Source organism: Phyllostomus hastatus, unplaced genomic scaffold (assembly GCF_019186645.2).
Source record: "Phyllostomus hastatus isolate PE091 unplaced genomic scaffold, TTU_PhHast_1.1 phas_contig_58, whole genome shotgun sequence".
NCBI classification, from domain to species: domain Eukaryota; kingdom Metazoa; phylum Chordata; class Mammalia; order Chiroptera; family Phyllostomidae; genus Phyllostomus; species Phyllostomus hastatus.
In genome coordinates, this window is record NW_025333916.1 from 49,823,430 (window position 1) to 49,849,858 (window position 26,429).

The following is a 26,429-nucleotide window of genomic DNA, read 5'->3' on the forward strand; positions in this document are numbered from 1 at the left end:
AGGGCAAGAACTAAGTAAATCTTTCAAATAATTTAACACATATAAAAACATGTGTGACAATGTTTGTCTAGACAAGTTAGAATATTTAGTTTTTTTAACCTCTTAAGCATTTGTTTCATATTCTAACTCAGGGATAGGAAATAAATTTATATATATTTTTATATAGTATGTGTTAATGCCTTTAATTGGGATATGACTGTTTCTGTTTCCTGCAGCTCCAGCCAACCATTATTTTGCACTGTGCTATCCCTGAAAGCATTTTATATAGTTTCTGGTTATGTGTTCAAAATACAAATAGAGAAACAATTACAAAATATATCAATGAAAATTAGAAAAAAATTAAATAGTTCATAGGTGCTGACCTTTATATAAGTCTAAAACTGTCTATGTTAACTTATTTAATTCTAATGTTAGTTTTCTTAGGACTAAGGTTGGTATGTTACCCTCAGGGATAAGGCTCAGGGAAATTGTCCTGTAAAATTGGAAAAGGCGGAATGCAGAAGAAAGACTCTCTGACTTCAAAGTCTGTTCTCTTTCCATGTCACATGGTGATTAACAAGAGGGACTTCTAAATACAACAGCCTGGATTGAAAGTTCCATCATTGTGCAAATTAGTTAAATTCTGTTAACCCTTGATTTACTCATGTGTAAAATCATAATGATAATGATAGCAATAGACTTATAAGTTTACTATAAAGATTGTATGAAATCATTCCTTTAATGTGACTAAAGCAGGTATAGTTCTTTTGTTGTTGTAGGTATAAACCTCTTGCTAAGTTTATAATAGATCATAGAATTAGAGAATGACAAACGATTTGAGGAATTCATTAAATCATACCTTTTTGGTTAATATTTATGGAAACTGAAAACAAAGTTTAGATTTTATGTTAACTAGGCTTACTATTCTTGTTCTTAGCAAACTTTATTTTTTAACTTTTATCATATGTTTAAGTCCACCATCCAGAGCTGAATCATCAAATATTTTAAATTTGATTAGCCTGGGAAAATGTTTTACTGTATTGGAATCCATGTCATGAATTTAAATCCAGGGTCTTTAATTGAACATTTTAAGATACGGATGTCTATACATTTACTTATTTCAAAATGGAAACAATTTCAGCAGAGTGTGGGCATCTCTTGCAGTAGGACCTCATGGTGCACAACAGGCTCTTGACTGAAAGAGCACTGACTGATTTAACCTTCACTGGTAGGCAGCAGATACCAGCAAACTTGAAATTGTCTCAGATGCCATCACAGCCAAGGTACACCATAACTCTTTGGGCCTCTAAGAAAATGAAAAACGCTGACAAAGTGAAACAATCTGCATTGACTTTAATAAGGTATCTGATTTCAGAGATTCAAAATTGATTAGATAAGGCATTATAATTCTTATGCACAGACAAGAGAACTGAGGCAAGGTGAATCGTAGACATGAGATTCCAAGCCAGGCAGTAAGATTTGAGAGTCTACACTCCTAACCAAGAAAGAGAGAAGGAAAAAAAAACAAACACCAAGTTGGTCATAGTGAAAGTTGAAAAGGGTAGTCTGGAAAACTTGACGGCTCTTCTAAATATAGAAGAAGACAAAGTTACCGAAAGAATATCATGTGCATGTTTTCTCCAGCTACCTACTTCTCACTGATAAGAATGATCGTAATGACTTTCAATTTCCGGGAAATTGTGATATTTTGCAAGGACAAGTGTGGCAGATTTGCCTTTCTGCATAAACATGAAGTGAAACTACCAGCGCAACTATTAGCCTCTGTTTGTGTTGGACAAGACTTTGGACATGAAACCACTGAGACCTTTCTTACTCTGGGGAAATCGAGGGGGGTTGTTGTTGACGTCCGTCAGCGTGATGTTCACGGTGGTGGTCCCTGAGAGGCCTCCCATCTGGCCACCCATGTCCTTGGCTTGGATCACCACTTGGTACTGTTCCCTGTTTTCTCGGCTCATGTCCGGCAATGCCGTTTTTATAATGCCTTTTGGAAAAGTAGAGACATATTTTATAATCCAATCACTGATTTTTAAGTTTAAGCTCGGCAAGGTCCATTTTACAGAGGTTAATCATAAAAAATAGATAAAATGTTGGTATACTTAAAGGCGCACTTCAATTTCTAACCAATTTAACATAATTGACAGAACAGAAAGAATTCTTCCATTGGCTACTGTTCAGGAAATTAGTCTTTCTAAATCAACGTGATTATCTTTTGATTAACAAAAAAATGAACTTCAAAAATCATCAGGTCAGCTTAATTTTGATGATTGCCCCATTCTTTAGGTTTCAATATTTCCTATGACACATACAGTGCTGAAATTCTGTGACTTTTAAAAATTTATATTATGTATGCTATTACAGTTCTCACTTTTTCTCCCTTTGCCCGCCTCCTCCAAGCCCCGACCACTCCCCTCGCTCAGTCACTCCCCATGTCATTGTCCATGTCCATGATTCATGTATTAATGTTCTTGGGTTAATCTCTTCACCATCTTTCATCCAGCCCTCCCTTCTCCTCCCACAGCGGCCAGTCTACTCCATGCAACTATGCTTCTGTTTCTGTTCTGTTCATTGGTTTATTGTGTCCATTAGACTGAATCTCTGTGAAATTTTGTATTTAGTGTCACAGATTTAAGCTCAATAAATAGTCCAAAGAGCTAATGATTCAAATAATCTCTATAAATTACAGGGAATTTGTTATTCACATGTAATAACTATGGGGAATAAGTAGAAACATACACTGAATAGCTACCTTTTGAAGTACAGAAAAATATAGAAATTAATTGCACATCCAGATGCATTATATAATAAGAAAGAGATCAGGTTAAAAGCTGGTACCTGATTCTGGGTCCACTGAGAAATATGGCTGTCCTTGCAATATGCTGTAGACCACTTTGGCACTATTTCCGTAGTTGGCATCATCTGCATCTGTCGCAGTCACCTGTGTGACAGATGTTCCTACACGAATCCCCACCCAAACACAAACACTTAAACACTTCTGAATTAGAAACTCTCTTTTCAAAAAATTGCTATGGGTAGACCATGGTTAGTTTGAAGAAATCTGTTTAAATGATGCTGCCTGAAGAAAAACTCACTTTTTTCTTCAATTCTTTATAAAATTTAAATACTCCCTGCATTCATGGTTTGAGCTATCTCAAAATCAAACACATGTCATATCACAATGAGTACAATTAAACAAATGCTGCTTTTTACTCCAGTAAATTAACTGTACATTGTAAATAGAATGAAAATGGAGAGGCCCTTTTTAATAAAAACACAGAATCAAACAAAATGACATCAAATTGACCTGCAAGATTTTTATATGCCATATATATATGATTATTATGTGTTGCCTCCCTTTAAAATGTAGCTAACAGTCATATTTGATTATAGCTATTGATAAGCTACATATTATTATTTTCTGCACATGTGTAAATTAGTAGATATTTCCTTTACAGTGAAAAACTGTACAATTCTATAATGTGCAATACTATAATCAACATTAATCTATGTTTAATTTTATTTTATAAAATTTAAATTATATTCTTTAAACTTCTTCACACATAATCTTTCTAAAAAGATTTTTAAAAGTCTTAAAGGAGTTAGCTTCAGGAACTAAACATAATATAATATGTTGATAAACTCTTCTTATATTTCATTAGCTCTCTATAAAGAGTCAAAACATAATTATAAAACTACTATTAACTGAAGCCTACTTTGGGAAAAATGAGTTTGTATAACATTTTCCAATGTACTACATATGATTTTTCAAACATTGACTCATTCTTACATAGGTTTTAATATTCTTTAGGACAATGCCCTCTCATATACATTAATACCCCACAAATATTACACACTCATAACTGGTTTAATTGAGTTGCAGTGAACGTTTTTGAATTTTACATCTATATGTAAATGCAAATTCAGAAAGTTAATATGTTGTGCATTAAGATTAAACTAACAGCTCATTTCCTAACCAACATGCTTAATATGATAAATTCAACAAGACTTTTGTGTTCTTCAAATTAATTATCAAAAGATGAGAAGCTTAGTTCTTCTTGAGGCCTCTGTTTCCTCAACTGCAATAGAACTGGTATGTCCTGTGAGGAGATACACTACAAATAACTCAGTCAATCCCAGATATACTCTTTTACTATGTAGAAAATACCCACTAACACACTAACGTCCTAGCTAGACCAAAGCAAAGTGACCCCCCCAATTACAATGCTCAGAGTTCTTGGCACTTGATTTGTATTATGATTGTATCCTAATAATAAACATAGTGCTAGGCCTTGGGGCATTTAGAGGTGGCTAATAATCACACACCTAGGAAGTGATGGGGATGGATTCAACCTCACCAGTCTGAGGAAGGGAACTTCATTCTAAATACTTTCCTAAATGGCCTGTCTGGTGTTGTGGGTATTATGGTACATGTTGCATATCAAATTCATAGGTGGAGAACCTCTAACTGTGTTCCTGAATTAGGACATATCTCATTTATTATTTTATATCTTCATATGTTACCCAGGTCATGCATTCTGCTCAGAAGAGGATAGTGTGTTTCAGATTTTAAGAGTTAATTGGAATCATTGGATTTCAACTAAAAAGGGAGAAGGGCACATGATTCTGATAATTAAAATGAAATAATGCATATGATTTTGAGAGAAACATGAGTAGAGTGAAATCAAGAACAGTTGGTGAGAAAGAAAAAGGAGATAAAATATATTGAGAAAAATAAAAAATAGATAAACAGGAAGAGGAGAACTATACAGAGAGTGTCAGAGGATAACATTGGAAAGAAGGGTCTAGAATAAAAAAATTATCTTGTGCATAGGAGTCTATTTACCCCCAAAGTTAATAGTTAATAGTTTTTCAACTCTTTGACTTACATCAAATTCACTAATATACTAAAAATAATATTAGAATTAAATCATTGTTTATTTACTGATTTGTAGAGGCATGCTTTATTATTTGATGATGCATGGGCTTTAACTCTCAGACTATATGTGGTTTACACATCATCTTTTAGCTCCACCCTGTGTTTACTTGTATAAGAAAAAGAAGAGGAAATCAGATCTGCAAAATTATAATGAGTTAATCTTTATTCTTTTCAATTATGTAGGGGAGTAACTTGCTAGAAAATCTTACTGTAAAATGCAATTCCTCCCTCCCATGTCTACTCTTATTTGTATTCAATATTACTGAGGGAGGGGACATTCTAATTAAAATAACAAAGTTAGAAAAATGCTTCTTTTGAGGAATTACTAAGACTATAATAAAATTAGAAGTTTTTTAAACTATGTTTTGCCTAAGCACAAAAATTTTACAGCAGAGAAAAATAGTAAAGCATTATATCCATCCTTCTATTTGACATTTATCAGCATTTTTTAAAGATTTTATTTATTTATTTGAGAGAGGGAGGGTGAGAAGGAGAGAAACATCTGTATGTGAGAAAAAACATAGATTGGTTGCCTTTTGCACACCCCCAAGTGGGGACCTGGCCTGCAGTCCAGGCCTGTGCCCCAAGTGGGAATCAAACCAGCAACTGTTCTGTTAGTAGGCCGATGCTCAATCCACTGAGCAACACCAGTCAACGTTCAACATTTTTTAAAAATTAACATTGTAATAAACTGTCTTTGTATACTGTGGAGCAAGTCAGTTTAACTCTTTTGGGCTCATTTTTATTTATGTATTAAAATATATGAAAAATCAAGTATATCTTCCACATGTAGTTGTATATTTAAAGATAGAAGCACATATGAAGTCTCTGGGTGGGCCAAGAAAGAAGCAAATAGTGCTGTGAAGTTACTATTAATAATAAAGAATAATGACTATCCTGTATAAATAGGACTAAGACTTCCCTGTAGTTCTTATCTTTATTTATTAGTACCAAAAACTGCAACCAGAGCCCTATTGTTGCCAGCTGTGGTTTTCACTTTTTTTTTGTAAGTATAGAAATGGAAGAAATGCAACTGTCACTGGTCCAAATTTTTATTTTTTAATTCCTGGAATTACCCGAAATTGTACTGCCCACAATTTAAATCTTATATAATGAAGTATGGATTGCTTTATGGGAAGGGTATTGTGGACAAGATTACAAGCAATCCCTCTTCCATGCATAAATTGTATATTCTGTATTTTATTATGAGCTTTGAGCAAGAGGAGGGCTTTAAAAAAATAAAATATAAACATGCTTAGTCCACTACTAGTCTTATTACAAACATCGTGAGTACTAATAGAATCTAGACTGTATTTGTATTTCAGGTGAGGAAGAACATATTTGAATTGGGTCTACAGGGGTTGTAAAAAGTAGGTTTAGAGTTGTGAATACATAAAATGGAGTTCATCCTTGTATTATTATGTATTAATTACTGTATCATTTATTTGTATTATAACTGTAAAACTACTTTTGCCCACTCTGGTGTGGGTGATAATATTACATTAAATACACAAAATAATACAGGAGAAAACCCAGGTCATTTAGCTTAAATAACAATAGTCTCTAACAAATGTTGTGATTTTTAAAATAATGCAATGCCTGGAAAATTCAAAGTTTTACAAATTAAAGCAATTATTATAAAAGTATATTATAGCCAAATATCTGTCATTTCAGTTGTACTTTTTTACTCCTATAGGTGTATCACACCTTTTCAGAGAAGGAAAAGTGAAAGTTTGTGTACTGTTAAATGTCAAAATATCTGACAAAATGTGTATAACAAGAAAAGCATTAATTTTTTTTAAGAATACCACACTGCATTAGAATGTTCATTAGTAGCAAGTTGAAGTGGAGAGTAGAGTTTTTAGATGTATCTCCATCTCAAACGTAATCCCACAAAGAGAAGATGATGCATATGGACACTGGCCCCCTGGCTGATCTTCCTGGACCACACCAGTACATTTCATGGATCTGTACCAAGATAATACATATTTTAAATCATTTAAGAGAACACAGCTGCTCATGTTTCATCCAAGCCTTTGTGATTGGCTAGGACTCCTTTCAATTTGGTAAATCCCTTTCCTATTATTGAAATGAATGCCTGAACAGGCAGTAAAACAGCAGATTTCTCAGACAGATGAGATTTCATTTGCTGTTAGAGGAAATTATAACTTTTTTTAACAAACTCTTTGTTCTTCTGACTAAATGGCAAAAAGTTAAAAAACACTTTTAGATCAGTCACTCAGTAAAGCGTGGATATGTTTATTTTCCTCATAAAATTATTTTAGACTGAAAAATGCACTAATTAGAATAATGTCAAAATTATGTACTTAAAGCTGATTTTTAAATAATATTAAAATAAATAGCATTAATTTGTGAAAATCAGCTGCATAGTTTAGATATTATAGTAAGCTTATTTTTTATGTTTATTTTTAGAACTATGTTATGATTTAAAAGTCAGTTCTTATGTCATTAACTAATCTAAACTTTTCATAAAAGTGGAGCTAAATGTGGTCAGAGATAGAGGTAAAAAAAAAAAACAATGCATACCAAATGGTATTTAAAATTATGGGTAGCTTTAAAAATGAAATGATTATTTTCAGTTTGCACAATAAGAACTGAAATGACATATAAGTGAAAATAATTCAAATATTGTTGTGATGCTACCAAGTCATTTGATCTTAATTCAGTTGCTTAATCTTTCTGAATCTTGGGTTCCTAATTAATAGAATGGGGATTTGAAGTTGTACTTCTCACGCCTACAACATTATGTTGTTTCAGTCATCAAATGAGATGATCAAAAGAAATTTGTTAAATGCAAGAGCATTAGTTGTTATTATGCAAAATAATGCAAGCAAAACTGTCCCAAACTACTGATACTATTTGTATTCCTTTCATTTTAGACAAAAAATGTACTCAACTCGACTGCCATTAGAATGGCAGTCATTCTAATGTACTCAACTCGACTGCCATTAGAATGGCTGAAACTGGTTGAAATGCAAAGAATAATTGTCCTCACTACTAATCACGTAGATGTCAGTTACAACATAGCAGGAAACATTAAAATATATAGCATTGGAAATACATAAAAGTGAGATAGATAACATTAAATGCTAGTTTTAGTTATAATTCTTATTCTGAAGCAGGCTACACATCATATGTCTGAATGTCTATAATACTACCTTGCAAACACATTAAAAAGTTAGTTTACATGGATTAACATATACCTACCTACTCCAGACATTTCAGGAACACTGGCAGTGTATAAGTCTTTTGTGAATTTTGGTTCATTGTCATTGATATCATGAATTTTAATGATAAATTCAGATTCAGGTTCCACCTGTCGCCCCGTCTTTCTGTCTATAGCCTTGGCACGAAGAATGTACAGGGATTTTTCTTCTCTGTCTAATTTCTTTGCAGCGTGAATATCTCCTGTATTTTCATCTATGACGAATATATTGCCAGCCCCATCTCCTGTTAATATGTATTTTAAATTTCCATCTCCTTTATCTTGGTCAGTGTGAAGCTTTAAAGAAGTAGAAACAAAAAAAGAGTTCTGTAAATATATACATTGTTATTAAAGAAAAAATAGTTTGGCACAAACCAATTTGTCTCCATATAACATTACTGGGACAATGACTGCAATGGTTATCTTAATTTTCACTGTGAAAAAACTCAACATTTCAGTTTTAACATTCTCAAATCTTTCAATAATTATATTTATACACCATAGGGACTAAAATAAAATATGATGAAAATGAATATATCTTTTTTCAAGACACAGTGTTTCAAAAATATTTTGAATAGAAAGTTACTGAGATTTAAACCTCTAGTATATTAACAAGAAAAAAGTTTATTAAGCTACATCTGGAGTGCAAAATACTATTAGACTCTTGATTACATTTAAAAACCACTAAACTCAAAGAAGTAATATGAGGAATTTCTGAACTTATCATGCTGGTAAGTTTAGGAAAAATATGGTAGTTTTAAAGTAATTTAGCTCCTTCAGCCTATTTTTTAGACATGCACAGTTTCTGTCATTAGAGAGTCCAATCGGAGAGAGAGGATTTTGATCTTGCATATTATTCTCTGTAAGAATTTGGGAGGGTACTCATTCAAACACAGTGTTCACTCCTTCTTGTTTTGAAATTAACATTTTATAGACATATGAAATTTTAAGTGACACAGGGCTTTTCCACTGACCATATAAATAATTTAATAAAAAATTAGGATTTTTTAAAAATTATCTTTCTTCTGATACATACACATCTTACTAATAAACTTCTTAATGCAGAAGGCGGTTCATTGGGTATTTAAAACAGGCAAAGTGAATCAAGTATTCACAGACAATTTACATTGGAAAAGAATCTTAACATGTTTGCAAACTTAACTGTTCTGAAACCTGAGCTTTAGCTACCCTGTACCTGCTATGTCAGGGTACAGTACCTCAGTTATGTGCTACACAGTTTTCATTATATCCTGGCTCCACCTATTTCTTTGGTTCCACATGCCATCTGTTAATTATCTGACTATTTATATCTGGTTTTTTTTTACGTTAGCCAAAACTAGAAACTTGGAATTCACATTTTACTCCTCCTTTGTTTTTTCTCCAATGTTGAAATAACCATCTGAAGCTTTTTCCTCTGAAATATCTTCGTCACTCATCTACCTGCTTCCATTGGCATGGCATGTTAGTACTCTTTTTGTGTTTTCCATCATATCTTAGCTAGTCGTCTGCAACAGTCTCCTAAACGAAGCCTGCCACCTCTCCTGTGCTACTCCAAACAGTTTCCCACACTAAAGAAGTTGCATCTGTGTCACAAACCTGGTCATATTGGTTCCAGCTTAAAAATTAATCAGGCATAGTGTGTAACCACCATGAATCTAGCCTTACAAATCTGTATTAGTCTCATGCAAATGTCAGCGTTATAGTGGGCAAATGGAGTGTGTGTGTTTATGTGGGCGTGTGTGTTTACTAAACTTGTTTTATTAATGGGCATGAAATTCCTTTTAAAAAGAATCTTTTATTGTAATTCTAACTTTTGGACATTGTGGCTTTATGTATACGTTATCCATAATCCAGTTCTCATTCCAATATGTGATGCTACCACCTTTACCACTTCAGCTAGGCATTCTACATAAACCATTTTGGGGTCTCATTTTATTTTCTTCATTTCTGAGAACTGTTGCAGACTTTATACCTGATTTTGGCATATGTTTCTCTCATCCTTTAATGTCCTTCCTCTTCTCTGCATTTTCCCCTAGTAAATATTTATCATATCTCATTTTAAAATTTTCTTCTTAGGGATGCCTTTTCTGACTCCATAGAGACCCTCAAATGCTGATGCAAAAAGTCTGTAGATTAAAATAGACATGACTGCTCTGTAATTATAAAGCACATTTCTCTTTCTATTATGATATTCATCACATTTGAAATTGTTTACCATGCTCACTAAACTGGAAAATAAAGAGATTCTTTAAAAAATCTAGAATCTCAACACATTCTATCCCAAATATTTCCTCCTTTTTAAACAGTATGTTTTCACATGTACACAACAGGTTTAATTGTAATTTATTACTATAAAAATCAGGTAATAAATAATATAAAACTTCTTTTACACATTTCGCACCTTAAAAATCTCTGTGTAAACAACATTCTTTTAATGACTAAATTTTACGGATATTTTTCAAGCTATTTTATAATGAATATTGTTGAACCTATATCCTTGTATTGATAGCATTTTTTTTCTAAGAGGGGAAAAAGAAAAGATATTGTTAATGAGAGGGAATTATGAGGAAAGGATGAGAAATGTAGATAGGTTGGGTAGATTGAGGATTTATATATATTACGAGGCCTAATTTGGCAAACCTTATGGAAAGAGCTAGAGTTTTCACCTTATGAATTTGGTTAGACTAAGTAAGGTACAATGGCATTAATTTTAGCCATTAAAATGATGATTATGTGTGTGTGTGTGTGTGTGTATGGACACAAATCATTTAAGATATTCATGTTAAATACAAGATAGAGTATAGTTAAAACATTTTATACATTTTTATAAAAATACTCAAATACATAATATTGAATGCAATTATATAGTTTATAAATGTTTTCTTTATTTTTAAGTATTATATATTTTGCACATTTTATAAAATATTTATATTAATTTCTCTGCATGGCTTATATTCAGTTAAAAATTTCAAGGAAAATTCAGTATTAAAATTATGGTGTTCAGACAGAAGATGATGTCCAAGATAAATTAAAATAATGATTGAATTACAAGATTTTCAGAGTAAATACATGTCTAAATTTATTAAAATTTAATAACAAAATAATATATTTGGACAAATTATATAATTTTAGTAATTCATATGTTAAAATCATTATTTAGATTAACCTGTTCATGCTTGTTTTAGTTTCTGTCATGATATATATGCTCTTTATTCTGTTCATTTAGAACAGCATTTTAAAAGAATAATTTAACACATAATTAAACATATATTTTAAAACAGTGTCTTTAATTCATAATTTCATTTTAAGAATGAAACTTCCCAATGGTTATTTTCTTATACAATATTACAAAACTTCAACTACTATCCTGAAATTCTTTATCAATTACATTATTAATTTTAAATCATACATTCAGCCCTGGCTGGTATGGCTCAGTGGATTAAGCACCAGCCTGCACACCAAACAGTTGCTGGTTCAGTTCCAAATCAGGGCACATGCCTAGGTTGTGGACTAGGTACCTGGTAGGGAGCTCAGGAGATGCAACCACACATTGATGTTTCACTCCCCCTCTTTATGCCCATGGTCCCCATTCTACACTGTCTTCTCTCTCTCAGGCTGTACCTGTGGTTTCACAAGGAATTCCTTCCACCAGCTGACATAAGAAGAAAAGTCTTGGACCTGATTTAGAGATACTTCTTCATGATATTCAGGCATCACTACATAGTGGTCAGCTGAATCATTATAGTCTCCTTTCTGGAACATCCTTAAAGGACAGTGGTGAGGAGAAATCCTCTCAGTAGGCAGGGCTTCAGGCAGTATACCTGGTTGCATCAATTCATGAGCTGTCACTAATGGTCTGGCTGGATGTTCAACAAGTTGAAAAGACCATGATTTTAAAAAATGGTGAAAAGAAAATCTGAGGAAGAATCTTCTGAGCACATCTCTTTTAAAAGTGCAAAAAACATGCATCCTCTGTGAATGCTCACCAAAGGTTGACTTCAGTAGACTAGAATCTTAATAACAAGTAGATAGAATGAACTGTTCTGTGTATACCAGTCTGCCTCTTTCCCCAGCCACTCCTGCCATCTCATGGGCTCATGAGCAAACTGGCCACGGGGGCAGAGATGGAAGTTATGCCTGATCTCAGCAGCTCCGACATCCACTCACTCGGGGCCATCTGGCCACTGCTGAATGCCTGATCTGCCAGCAGCTGACTAACACTGAGTTCCTGAGGTGACACCATTCCAGGGGAAGCAGATTGATTACATTGGGCTGCTTCCATCATGGAAGAGGCAATGTTTTATTGTTACTGGAGTAGATACTCTGGATGTGGATTTGCCTTCCATGTACACAATGCTTCAGCCAAAGTTACCATCGTGGACTTACAGAATGTGTTAGCATCATCATGATAAATGCCACAACATTTTTTCTAATCAAGGAAATAACTTCACAGCAAAAGTGAATGGGTACGGGAATGGAATGCTCATGTAATTCATTGGTCTTATAATGGTTCACATTATTCTGATTTTACAGAACTGTGGAATGACCTTCTGGAGACTCAATTACTGTGTCAGCTAGGAGCTAATATCTACAGGACTGGAGCAAATATCTAGAGAATGCTGTATATGCTCCGAATCAGCACCCACTATATGGTACTGGACTCATGGGTCTAAGAATCAAGAGGTCAAAATAGGGGTGGCACCATTATTATTATTAGTGACCCACTAGCAAAAGTTTTGTTCCCAATTCCAGCAACCTTATAATATGATGGACTAAAGTTTTTAATTCTAGAAACAGGAATGTCTACAAAGAGACACTAAAATGATTCCATTGAACTGGAGAGCAATTCCTTGGCCATTTTGGATTCCTCATGCCTCTGAATTAAGAGGCAAAGAAAGGAGTAACTATACTGCCTGGGGTGATTGATCCTGATTCTACAGGGAAAAGTGGACTGCTATTCCACAAGCAAGGCAAGGAAGAGTATATGGAAACATAAGGTCCCCTAGAGGATCTCTTAATAGCACTATGTCCTGTGATTAAAGTCAATGGAAAACTACAACAACTTAATCCACATAAGATCACTAATGGTTATTATTAAAGATTATTAATGGTTATTGCTAATGGTTAAATTATTTCTGTTTAAACTGTTTTTAATTCCAAAAGCATGTCATAATGTCCAACTCTTATTATCAGCAATACTGATATATCCTTAAAAATATATTTGAAATCTTCTATCATTTTATTCAGTTTTTAATGAGGAAAGATATATGCTCTATTGCTGACAGTTGCTAAAAAGAACTATTAATAATAGTATTTATGTCTGATGTTTTAATATGTTCAAATATACTAATATATTTTCAAGAATAGTATGTTTTACATCACCATTAAAGGTATAGTTTTCTTTTTGAGTAAGTTACACATTTTTTCACTGTTATTATTAAACAGAAAGAATCAAGGAAATATCTTTTATGACTGTATCACATAACTCATTTCTTGTGGAGAAATGCTCTATTCAATAGGCAATTGAGATACCTGCTACTTCAAATAGGTGATGAAAAGGCTCTATAGGTTGGCTTTACCATTTAATGAACATGTTGTAATTTTGAATATCACAGGAAGTAAAGGGAGCTGTCATTGGAATTGTTTGTAGACCCTAGACAGAGGATAGAGGAGTAGGAGGATGCAATTACAAACACTTCACATTTCCACATATGAAACTATTTCCTCCATTATTCCTTATCCAGTGATGCCAGGCCAATTTAAATTTTTTGTATATATAATTAATGCCTAAGGTTTAATTTTGAAGTAATTGAATTTACCAGCTCATATTTCTAATGGTATTTAAGATGAGTCATAACATCAACTCTTATGGACTAATTAAAGCTGCCTGTAAATTTAGTTCCATTATCAAGCAACAGGCTTGTCTTGGATCCTCTACCTGCCAAATCCCTAATCTGCCCTGAGACAGGGTGGAAAATGGCTGAAAAGTGTGAGTAAGGCTGCTTTTATTAATATCTCCATAGGCAGATGACGTGCCAGCTAAATTAACAATCAGTCTTAGGTGGAAAAATAATAAATACAAATGGGAGATATAACAAAAGGAATGGGTACTCATAAAAAGATGAGTGTAGCAGGGAGGGATGTGGTTATGCAATTTCCAGGTGAGCATCTCAGGGCAAGAAAATGATATTCTTAGTTATCCCTTTCCAATCTAATAAGGACCAGTGGCAAGTGGGGGGAAAGACCTCAGTACTTGATATCCCTACTGAAGAAACACTGAACTCCTGTTCATTTTGTCATTGCAAAAATACATGTAGTGACTTGATAATCACTGGCCCACTATTTAAAATGTTCTGTGGATATGGTAAGAGCTCATCTGTAGATTCTGAGTAGGACTAAAATAACATTCCTGGAATGTTGTCAGCATGATGAAACAGTCTTGCTAACTGATATAAAGAGATTAAAAAAAATCTCTTCTTTAGGAGACTGGTGATGGCTGGTTATTGATCTTGAAAGAAAACAATGCTCTAATTAAATTAATTAATCAAGTAATAACTTTAGCAGAGCTGTCAACAGTGGTGGAAGAGGGCTTATTTGTTACACAAAAAGTCTATCTGATGTCATAATCCCTGGTGGCTTTAAGGGCCAGTAACTCTGTGGCTTAGTCAGCCAAATAAAAGGAATGCAATTTGGTCTTGGTTGCTGTGGCTCAGTGGATTGAACACTGGCCTGCGAACCAAAGTGTCACCAGTTCAAATTCCCAGTCAAGGCACATGCCAAGTTGCAGGCTATGTCCTCAGTAGGGGGCGTGTGAGAGGCAAGCACACATTGATGTTTTTCCCTCCCTTTCCTTCCCTCTAAAAAAATGAATAAATAAAATCTTAAAAAAAGGTAATGCAATTGTGTGAATACTATATTAAACTTCAGCAACAGTAAGATATCACATAAAACTATGGCTTTCATCATAGTTTTTAAAGTCCTGAATACTACAGATTAAAAAAGTCTTTACAATGGTGTAACTCATTGGGTTTCAATAGATAGAGCAACAAGGTTTTGTTATTACACCTGGCAGCCAGTGTTCTAAACCCTTTCCTGTTTTAACTGTGATATCATTATACCCACAAACCAAATGTGACAAAGCATTCACAGAATGATGTTTTTCGGTTACCATCTCAGTCAGTTAGAATGTATGGTACACAGGGAAGTTACTGTATTAACCTCTTTGGCAAATTTATTGGATGAACAAATGCTTCATGAATGGATATATAGAATTAAATTAAAACTAGACTTGTGTGAATGATAACTCTCCAGAATGAGAAAATATTTTATGATCTGAATAGAAGTCATCACTTTACAAAAGTCTTCTGAAAACTGTCCAGAAAAGGAAGAAAATTTGGCCTTATAAAAATTACACATTCAACAAATACTCACATCAACGCATATAAAAATGTTCAAATGACCACGGCCACTGGGGAGATAAGAATAATTGCACTGACAAAAGACTATTAAAATAACTCTGAAGGGATACCACTGTGTTAAGAAGCTTTGCAAAGGAAATTATTATTAAATACGGTGTGAGTTAAGTCCATTTTATTGGTATGGTGTTATTAAGATTAATCTTTGTAGAAAATATAACACAAACTATAACATAGAGAATTGAAAACATCTTAGAAATACAGAAATATTGCCCAAGGATAGAGGACTGATGAGGAAGTTCAACAGTTCACCTACAACAGGTTTCCTTCATAGTACCGGAGAGAGGGTGAAATTAGGCTGGTGAACATGACCTCTCTTTTTGTTAAGCATGCTGAAAAAATGCCTTAAAAAAACTAATGTTATTTGGTAGAAGGAGAATATTTAACTTTAAAGTGCTGTAGTGTTTAGTGGACTGTTAATGGTTTAGGGTTGCCTTTGTTACTTAAATCAAGAATTTATGAGTAATGAGGCATGCTCTCTGGAAAATGTCTCATAAGCTATGTGAGTACATAATAGAGATACTTCACAACTTAAATAATTTTTAAAAGCAGGTGACTGTCTATCTACTTAGGGACCTATTCTTTAGACATATGCTAGAAATGCATTCCTTGGAGATTTGGGAACTTGCAATGAATACCTTGCACCTTTCTCACTTTATGTTCTTCCATAGCTTGTACATGCCCTTGAAATTATCAGTAAAGCTTGATATTGGGCAATATGTCTTTCTATGCAAGTCTGACTTGACAATTCCTTATCACTTGTCTTTGCTCAGAAGGAAAGGACAATCATTAATCAATCCTTAATAGTGACATCCCAATGCTGTTCTCACAGATACCTCTTTCTGTGGTCCATTCGTGCCCACAAAACTTTCATCTTCAACACACAGGTAGAGTTAAAATAAAAAACAAATCTCTCTCTAAAAATTTAAATTTTCTGCTTTAAGACACTAATTCTCATTGAATTAACCCAAAATGTCTCCATTCCTTAAGAACACACAGTTTTAGTAGAGAAAAGTCAAAACTGAATACCAAGGCTGTTTAAAAATGGTAAGAAAATTAAAATAAATATGTAATTAAGAATTATGTTATGTAATTAACACTCTATGTCATATCAGCATAAAACATACTGGTCTCAGTGGATTTTTTTCATTGACTTCAGTGTAACCTCAGTGTTTATAGAAGCTTTTATGTTTCTACAACATATTTATACTCATTTCTTATTGCAAAACATTAAAGTTTATACTAATACATAATTTTCTTTAGAAAATCTAATAAGGTAGTAATTCGACATACATAAACCTTATATCATTTTGATTCAATTACTACAGTGTGAATTTTAAGTGATAACTATCATTCTATTAAATTGTTCTCCATTATATTTCAAAAATATTTTTAAAGTAAAATTGATGCACTAATATTCTACAAGTGAATTCACAAAACATTTCTCTTAGTGCCATAGATACTGCCCTAATAAATGTATCAGTATACAATAATGAGTTCTTATTTCTGTCTTCTGTTTGTACTTTCTAAGTAGTTTACCTTGTCAAGTGGTTTTGTAGACAAATTATATATAAGCACTCTCACAATGACATTTCATTCATAATTTTTACTGTCTTTTCAAATCTAATATTTCAATGCCTGCTTTTCATACCATTAATGTGTCAAATGAGCCACATTTTATTTTATATGGTCCAAATTGAGTTTTTTATTTTTCTCTTAGCCATCCTTGCACCTTGCCTTTTCCAGTACACTCCAGTGTAGTCAATGGTGCTATCCTTTGTATGATTAATTACATCAAAATTATTTCCTCCCTTTCTCTCTCATGTCCTTCATCCACTCTATCTGTAAACCCGTCAATTCGATCTTTTCTCTTAACTTCTCAGTTCAAGTCACCAATGTTGACCACTTGAATAAGTAGCTTCCTATCCACTTTCCCTGAATCTCCTTCAGATTCCGTGTTCCACATAACAATCAGAGTAATTTTTTTTTCAAACTAGATTTAGTTTATATGAATCACTTGCTTTAAGCGGATCTATGGCTTTTCATTCCAATAACTCACTCTTCTCTCTCTCTACCTCTCCCTCCTCCACTGTCTGCCCCCCCCCACAAAAGATACATGCATACACACACATACCAAAGAAGCAAATAAAACCAAAAGATTACTGTGACTTCCAATAACCTACATGACTATCTCTTTCTCTACCTCTTCAAATTATCTACTCATTGTTTCCCTCCTCACTCACTAAACTACACCCATATTGGCTTACCATGGATCTCAATATAATTAATTGAGTATAAATTCTTTAGAGTGACAGATTAATTACCTTGCCCAAGGTCGTGATAGACTTTTATTGCAAAAAGGTATTTAAAACAAGATTTCTTGACACCTCATTATTGTGTTTCATTCCTTTCTATAAGATATAAATTCCAATTAGCAGTAACACTTTCCACAGCTTCCTTCATTAGTGATTTAGTATCAATTTTGAGTATTAATTCTCTCTCTAACTAGAGTTCTGGAAAATTTAAATCTTTTTCTTTTTGGTAACTGCCCAACTGCCCCCATTTGGAAAAAAAAATTAATCATCACTCTGAGTCTTGAGAACCCTCTTTCTGTAGTAAAGATAAAAAATTATATACACAGTCTTATCGAGGAGATTATACAGAACAGGTAGAAGTTGAGTATTAGTTCATATGCTTACAAGTCTGAAAAGACTAAAATAATGTCCAAGTGGAGTTGGTTATTTTGAAATATGATGAAAATTATCATTGAGATAAAACACTTCTATTAACTGAATGATCACAGGATCTACTCATTTTTAATGTGGGGAAATAGGTAAAAATATATATATTTGATGGCAATTGAATTTGGACTCAATGAAGGAATCTGTAGAAAAATCTGTAATATATAATCTGTCCATATTAGTTTTTATTTGTAAAAAGAAGTTCTGAAATATTCCCAAAGCAGCTTACTCAATTTAAAGTCCTCCAAAAACAGAATCACTGTGGAATGATGGTGTGTGAGGTAGAAGAGAAAAGTTCCCTTAATTTTTTTGGAGGAGCTGACTGTGAAAAATGGTTAAATGGTTATGTTTATGTGGTAAGGTTAAGAATTTAATTTGTTGGCTTTAGCATTGCTGTTACATCTGAAATAAACATGTTCTGGTAAACAATTATAAGAAAATATATGATAATTTTTAAGTTATAGTAATTCCAACAAGATTTTTTAAACTAAAATGCTGTGTCATATGTCATCATAAAGTTCAATTTAAATTACAATTTACAACAAACTGTTAGACAATTTTTCTAAGCTGTTAAACACTTACTGTCAACTAAAACCAACATCACTCTCTATTGTATCAGTCATCAACTATTCTCTTTCAGCTGTCTGCTCCCTCCCTTTTCTCAAGCATTAGCGCCCACTATCCAGAAAGTCTTCTCTACACTTCTTGAAGTATCATTTGCTGACTGTTCTTCAAGGCTCAAGTTAAATGTTACAATATGTAGAAGTATACATATATACTTGTATACCACTTCCTTATAGTGAAATTGGAACACTTCCTCTTATATAACTTCTGTGTAACTTATGTTAGATTCCTGTTGCTGCTCTAAGAATTTCCACAATCTTAATGGCCTAAAGTGACATAAACTTCTTATCTTACAGTTCTTACAGTTATCTAAATGAGAAGTCCCACAGATCTAACAAGGTTAAAATCAAGTTATCATCAGGAGTACATTCCTTCTGGAAGCTCGGGCAATCCATTTCCTTGCTTGATTCTTTGGCTCTTAAATTCTTTCCTCCATCTTTGAAACCAGCAGCAGCAGGTGAAGTGATTTTCACATGGTAGCTCCCTGAACCTTCTTTTACGGTTACATTCATACCTATCTGTCATCTATTTATCTATCTATCTATCTATCTATCATCTATCTATCTATCTAATCTATAATCTCTATTTTAAGAATAGCTGATTAGCAACCTCAATTTTCTCTTGCCATATAATGCACTAAAATCACATATTCTAGCTATGAGGACGTAGGGATACCATGCTTCCTTCCTATCACATATCTTCAGATAGAGTTTCATACACTCATCTTTCTACAGTGAGCAGATACACTATTGCTATATCATACACTAGCTACACTAGGCATCAGTATAGTGGAACGGTTCAAAAGGATGAATTTTTAGAGGCAGACAAAACTTGTTTAAAATCCTAGATCTGCAACTGGTTCTATGGGATTTGAGCAAGTAATTTACCCTTTCTTTATCTCCATAAAATCATGATAATATCAATCACTCTTAGAATTGAGGCTTAATTTTTCTTTAAAATATATGAAATAATAAAATACCTCAGCCATGGTTAGTGCTTAATAAATATTACACATAAGCATCAGTAAAGTCCATAAAGTTGTCTTTTCCTCTGCTTTTTTCTTTGTCTATGAGGACATCTAATTAGCTTTGATCTTTAGTACTTAGCTTTTAACATTTTATTAAAATATTATGATGAAATTAATCTAAAAACTTCTGTGCCTCCATTTTTTAATTTAATTTTCCTGCTTATTCAAAAATATAGAGTTAGTTGAATTTTTATATTTTTTTATTTCCAAGGAAAATACTAAAATAAATAAACTTTTTTTGAAATTTGTAATTGCATTTGCTATAAGACTGGTATTATTATTTCTATGAATATTTAGAATTATTTCGATGAATATTTAGAATTATTTCTATGAATATTTAGAATTACTTACCTAAATGACAAATTCAGTGCACAACTATAGGCATTATGCAGATTCCACATTATACCATGATATGCTTGCTCTGCATAAAATTAATTAATATGTTCTAGAACTGCCTATGTTTTAAATAAATCATTACTATTTCACATATGATTATATTAACAAATTACCTCAAAGTCATGTGAGACTTCTGATTTAAAATGATAGAATAAGAGAACAAATTTAGATCCCCATTCTTTCTCTCATAAACAAACTGAAACGAGACAAAAGAAATGCTAAAATGAATGGATTGAAAATAATGTTGAGACTATGAACTGATGCATTAGTTAATTTTGGCCAATTCCTGGAGGAGAGCAAATGGGTGGGATTTACTAACACATGATTGTGAGAGAAGAGCCCGAATTTCAGTGAACTACAACAAACAACAATCTAGTGAGGAACAGCGGAGTCTACTAGTTTTTAGTGCTATGAACCTCTGAGGTTAGCAGGAATGGAAAGTGAAAATGAGATACATGAGCACTGAGGGAGTTCACCAAAGAACGATTTATCAAATGGCATTATCAATTGGTTGGTTTTTGGCACCTTTCTTCCCTAACCAACATTTAATTTAAAACAAGAGATATGCTTTCTAAGATATCAGAAGTCTTACAGTAATTTTCCTTATTTACCAGAAAGATGACTGACTTTTTTTTGCCTGCCAACTACCCACACATGCTTGCTAAAATAATTTCTCTCATTCTGTAGGGATCTTCCCTAAGCACAAAAGTGAGGTTCACCTAGAAAGTAGGGGATAGTGGACAAGATAGCAGTGATAGATATGAACAAACAAAGAATGCTCGTGACATGTTTGAAGGAAACTGATGACTAGAAAGTAACTGAGATTCGAAAACTGAACTCAGAAGGGTCATCAAGGAACATGTATGAAGGACCTGTAGACAAAGCCAAAGAGGGGGAGGATTGAGGGTGGGAGGTGGGGGTGGATGGAGTGGGAGAAAGTGGTGGCAGGAAAATGGAGAAAACTATACTTGAATAACAATAAAAATGCAAAAAAAAAAAGAGAAGATAGTGCCTCACTACAATAAAGACAAAATTACTTTAAATAAATTCTAAATAGTGTGCTTACTGTACTCATAAAGAAGTTAGGCTCACCAAGGAAAGAATTCCATTATAAAAGAAGAACAATTAGAAACACAGAAAGAATCTACATAGCAAAAATGCTAATAAGAATGACCAGACAAAAGTTGGAATAAAAATTAAATCAAGCCAAAAATTAACTCAAAATAGGTCAATGATCTAAGTTTAAGAGTTAAAAAAATAAAATTGTTAGAAGAAAATATAGAGCAAATCTCCATAACCTTGGATTTGGTGGTGTATTCTTAAATATGACACCAAAAACCCAAGCAAAAAAGTAAAACATAAGTAAATTGGATGTCTTAGAAAAGAAAAAAAAAACAACAAAAAACCGTGTGCATTAAAGACACTACCAGGAAGGTAAAAAAAAATATATAGCTTCATAATGGGAAAAAAAAATTGCAAACATGTATTTGGCAAGGCTTTAATGTCCAGAACAAACAAAAACTCCTACAATTTCACAACAAAAAGGTGAACAGCACAATTAAAAATGGTATCATAAGTTGAATAGATATTTTCCCAAAAAATGGTTTAATAAGTTGAATAGATATTTTCCCAAGAATATACACAAAACAGCAACAAAAACATGAAAAATGCCCAATATTATTATTCACTAGACCAGGGATGTCAAACTCATTTTCACCGGGGGCCACATCAGCCTTGTGGTTGCCTTTAAAGGGCCGAATGTAGTTTTAGGACTGTATTAATGTAACTACTCCTTAACTAGGCACAAGGAGCTTGGCGCTGCTGCTGGGTAGAAACAAGGAGCCAGGCTGGATAAAACAAGGTGGAGGGCCGGATTCGGCCTCAGGCCTTGTGTTTGTCACCTGTGCCCTAGAGAAATGCTCACTGAAATCACAATGAGTTGGCACTTTACACCAACTATATAACTTTTGAAAATAAAATGGAAAATAACAAATCTAGGCAAGGGTGTGAAATTGGAACCCTTTAGTATTGCTGATGGTAATGTAAAACAGTTCATCTACCCTGAAAAATAGGTTAATGGTACCTCAGTAAGTTACAAATAGAATTATCATATGATCCAGCAATTCCACTCCTATAACAGGAATGCCCAAATATATGCCCAAAAGTTTGAAAGCATGTATTAAAATAAATATGCCCAAATACTAATGTGCATACTAATGTTTGTAGTGGTATTATTCACAGGAGTAAAATGTGGAACCAAACATCCATCAATGGAGAACGAGTAAAGAACATTTGGTATAGTTATACAATGGGATGTTATTCTATTGTAAAAATAAATAAAACACTGATACATGCTATAATATAGATTACCTAAAAATATTACACTGAGTGAAAGAAGACAGAAATAAAATATAACACAATGTATAATCTTATTTATATAAAATATGCAGAAGAGGTAAATCCTTAGAGACTGAAAACAGATTAGTATTTGGCAGGGTCTGGAGGTTGGGGGACCAGGGAGCAAATGTTTAGTAGGTATGGAATTTCTTTTTGGGGTGATGAAATGTTTAGGAAATAGAGGTGATTGCTGAACATTAAAATGTATTAAATTCCATTGAATGGTGCAATTCAAAAGGTTTTTACATTAATAATACTTCAACAAATTAAAATAAAGAGATAAAGCAACAAGTCATAGAAATCTGGATCTCTTTCATTTGACTTTGTTTCTCTTCTGTTGTCATGACATTTCACTACATAAAGAGAATCACCTCAGTGCTTCTAGTAAAGGCAAATAAGCAGTTCACCTGCAGGGGAATGTGCATTATATAAACAGTAGACTTCTCATCAACAATCTTGAACACTAAATGATAAAGGGGTGATCAATGCTCTAAATGTTTATGTTCAAATTATTGTTAAACATGAATTGTATACGCAGTACAGTTATTAATGAAACATGAGGATACTCCTGACTGGTGTAACTCAGTTGAATGTCCTCCCACAAAGCAAAAGTTTGCCAGTTTGATCCCAGTAAGGACACATGCCTGAGTCACAAGTAAGGTCTATGGTTAGGTTCCCAGGAGAGGCAACAAATTGTTTACCTCTTGCATCACTATCTCTCTCTCTCTCTCTCTCTCTCTCTCTCTCTCTCTCTCTCTCTCTCTCTCTCTCATCCTTCTCCTCTCTCTAAAAATAAATAAATATGTATATTTTTAAAAATAAGGATAAAATCAAGATAATTCATGCACAGACACAAAAAGCTTACATCTCATTTCTAAAATAACTGAAAAGTTTACACATCACATTAATCATTCAAATTAGTAATTCAATTACAACACTGGGGGTTGTTGGTTGACAATAACACATAACTTTTGTTAACATAAAAAAAATCTGTTACTTAAAAATAAAATACTGTGGAAAGTATAAATAGTTCAATTAGAAACTACACACACGATGTTCTTCCTGACTTTTAACTGACCCTTCTTCACCGAGGCAGTCAGCCTCCTATCACTGGTAGTTTCCTAAACTACTGTCTTCTCCTCTTGTACTACCCACCAACAGGATGGAGTCAAACAGAACAACAACAACAACAAAAAGTTTCTCCTTTTAACTTTTCATTTTTAATGTTGTTGGTTTAAATTCTGACATAAAGATTTCACTTTCTAATAAGTTTATCAATTTTTTCAAAATATTTTATAATAAAAAGAATCCTCTTGAGAGCTAAGTCAACATATTTTACAACAAAAACTGTATTATTTTTGAATATGCAGAATAGTTTCATGAGCATTAAAAAGTAAAAAAAGTATTACTCATTACTATTACTTGCAAATACAATTACAATGATACACATAAATACTGAGCAATAGTTGGTGAGACCCATTAAATCACATTAGAATTAATCACTTAGAACTTCTGGTAATGATATAATCTTTAATCTATAGCATTTAGAGGCTCCACCCCCTCTTTAGAGGTATAGGGCTTGCTTTGTCTGAAAGAAAATGTAGAGCATAAATGGTACCAAGATAATTCATATTTATTGTAGGATAACAGTGGATATAGCTTCTGGCTCCAGTCCCCTTTAAAGTGCTTACGGCAAAACTACTTTTAGGTTGATTTTGAATAAGACACTCATGCCTTAGACTCTCTCAAACTCTATATAGAAAAGATGGCCAACCACAAATTTATTGAATACCAACTCTGTCTTCCCTGGTTTTTGGTGACAGCAACTATTCATTGCTGACATTTCAGTCTAGTACTTTATAGCATGTTCCAAAAACTAAAGAAATATGTACATACATACACATACATACAAACAAGTATATAAAGCAAAGTGAATATGAAGACCTCATCTTACTGACCTAAAACAGAATATATCAGAAGGTATATATATGCAACAATTACTTGATGTTTTTTGTCCTCCTAAAATTAAACTAGGTACTTTTTTACTAAATAATCTATATCAGACAGCTTCTGCATTCTTTTTAAAATGTTTCATGTTCTTGATTTTCACTGTGAATGAATAATTTTTTGATATGTATACAATTTTCAATGAATGAATATTTAGGGTGATTCCTCTGTTATTTTCATTGGTTATTACATTGAGTGCTATAGTGAATACTCTTAAAGATACATCTTCACATATTTCTAAGATCATATTTATGGGATGAATTTCTAGTGGGTGAATTGCTGCATCAGCTATTAATTATTTTATTTGTTATTTTAGGATACTTATCACTAAAATGCACCTCAAAATCCCTTGACAAGTATCAAACTTTTTCATTTCACAACTCATTGGAGAAGAATTACATTTCACTCTTGCTTTGATGTTATTTTCATTATTTTGAATAAAATAGAGAACCTGTTCTTATGTTAGCAGGCAGAAAATGATTTTCAGAATGATAATCATTTCAAATTTTTGAAATATTGGTATGATAAATTAGGACATGAAAGTAAGGCTAAAGCAGGGATTCTATTTAAGTGGATTGTGAAAAAAATCAGCCCTTACCTTTGTATGTATGTCCCTGCTGCCTGTGTTCATTGTAAGCAACCGTTCATTGCAAACCTGAGATATCTGAGCATAGAACCTGGAACTAACTGATACCAATGCATACTTGTAGAGTTTAATTGGACTGTATTGAAAATGTTTTCAACCTACCAGCAAAATCAACAGAAGCAGAGCAAAATAAAATTCTAGGATTCCTGATGTCAGCAATGAAAAAAGGAAAAATAATTAAAATAAATAATAAGCAGAATTATCAGGCAAAGGAATTTTGAATTTTAAAAGTATCAGTACAGCCCAATTAAACTCTACAACTCTGTATTGGTATCATTTAGTTCCAGGTACTATTCTAGGATATCTCAGGTTTGCAATGAATGTTTGCTTACAATAAGCACGGGGAGCAGGGACATACACACAAAAGTAAGAGCCAATAATTTGAGAGGTGTTGTTTTTTCATCTTTTTGTTTATAGGTACAGTTTAACTTATTGTTTCTAATCTAAATACAAGTATTTATAACCAATTAAACTTTTTCAAATAGCTTATTGAAGAAATGACCATGAGGCACATTGGTTAGCAGTAAAGAATCATCCTCATAGATGTATTCATAGTTTTGTTAACAACTTACTTAATCTTAGAAATGAGTGAAGAAAACCAACTTCACTGCATCAGCATCTACACATATACGTGATTTATGTGGTTCCATGTGTTCTAGAAACAGTTTCCCTATATTGGTTTGCTTGGATAGTCATGGTCAAGCTTCATTGTTTAAGTTACATCACATTTCTCAGGCTTGTTAGCCTAAGATAAACATAGAAAATAACTAAGTCACTGCAACAACTGCAAAGAAAAATAATAGAATAACTGAGTACAAGCTAAAGTTGTTTCATTTGTAATCAGAATCTTCATTTTGCTGCCTTTCCTGAAATTTCTTTCCATATATATATGGAAAAAGGTGTATATAATATACCTTGGGTATATATAATATAGCATATAGTATATATAGTATAGTA

General features: G+C 33.0%; 1 protein-coding gene across 2 annotated transcripts in view; it reads right to left on the bottom strand.

Annotated features, from left to right (window-relative positions):
- CDH9 (cadherin 9) overlaps window positions 1-26,429 on the bottom strand; it is a 63,187-nt gene that overhangs the window by 22,603 nt on the left and 14,155 nt on the right. Inside the window, exons 2-4 of one of the 2 annotated variants that reach the window (XM_045848077.1) lie at window positions 8,162-8,456; window positions 2,833-2,952; window positions 1,814-1,981 (exon numbers count right to left, since the gene is read on the bottom strand). In XM_045848077.1, the coding sequence (XP_045704033.1) occupies window positions 1,814-1,981; window positions 2,833-2,952; window positions 8,162-8,456 (583 nt within the window). The remainder of the gene's footprint in view (window positions 1-1,813; window positions 1,982-2,832; window positions 2,953-8,161; window positions 8,457-26,429) is intronic. The other variant, XM_045848078.1, reaches the window with a different exon arrangement.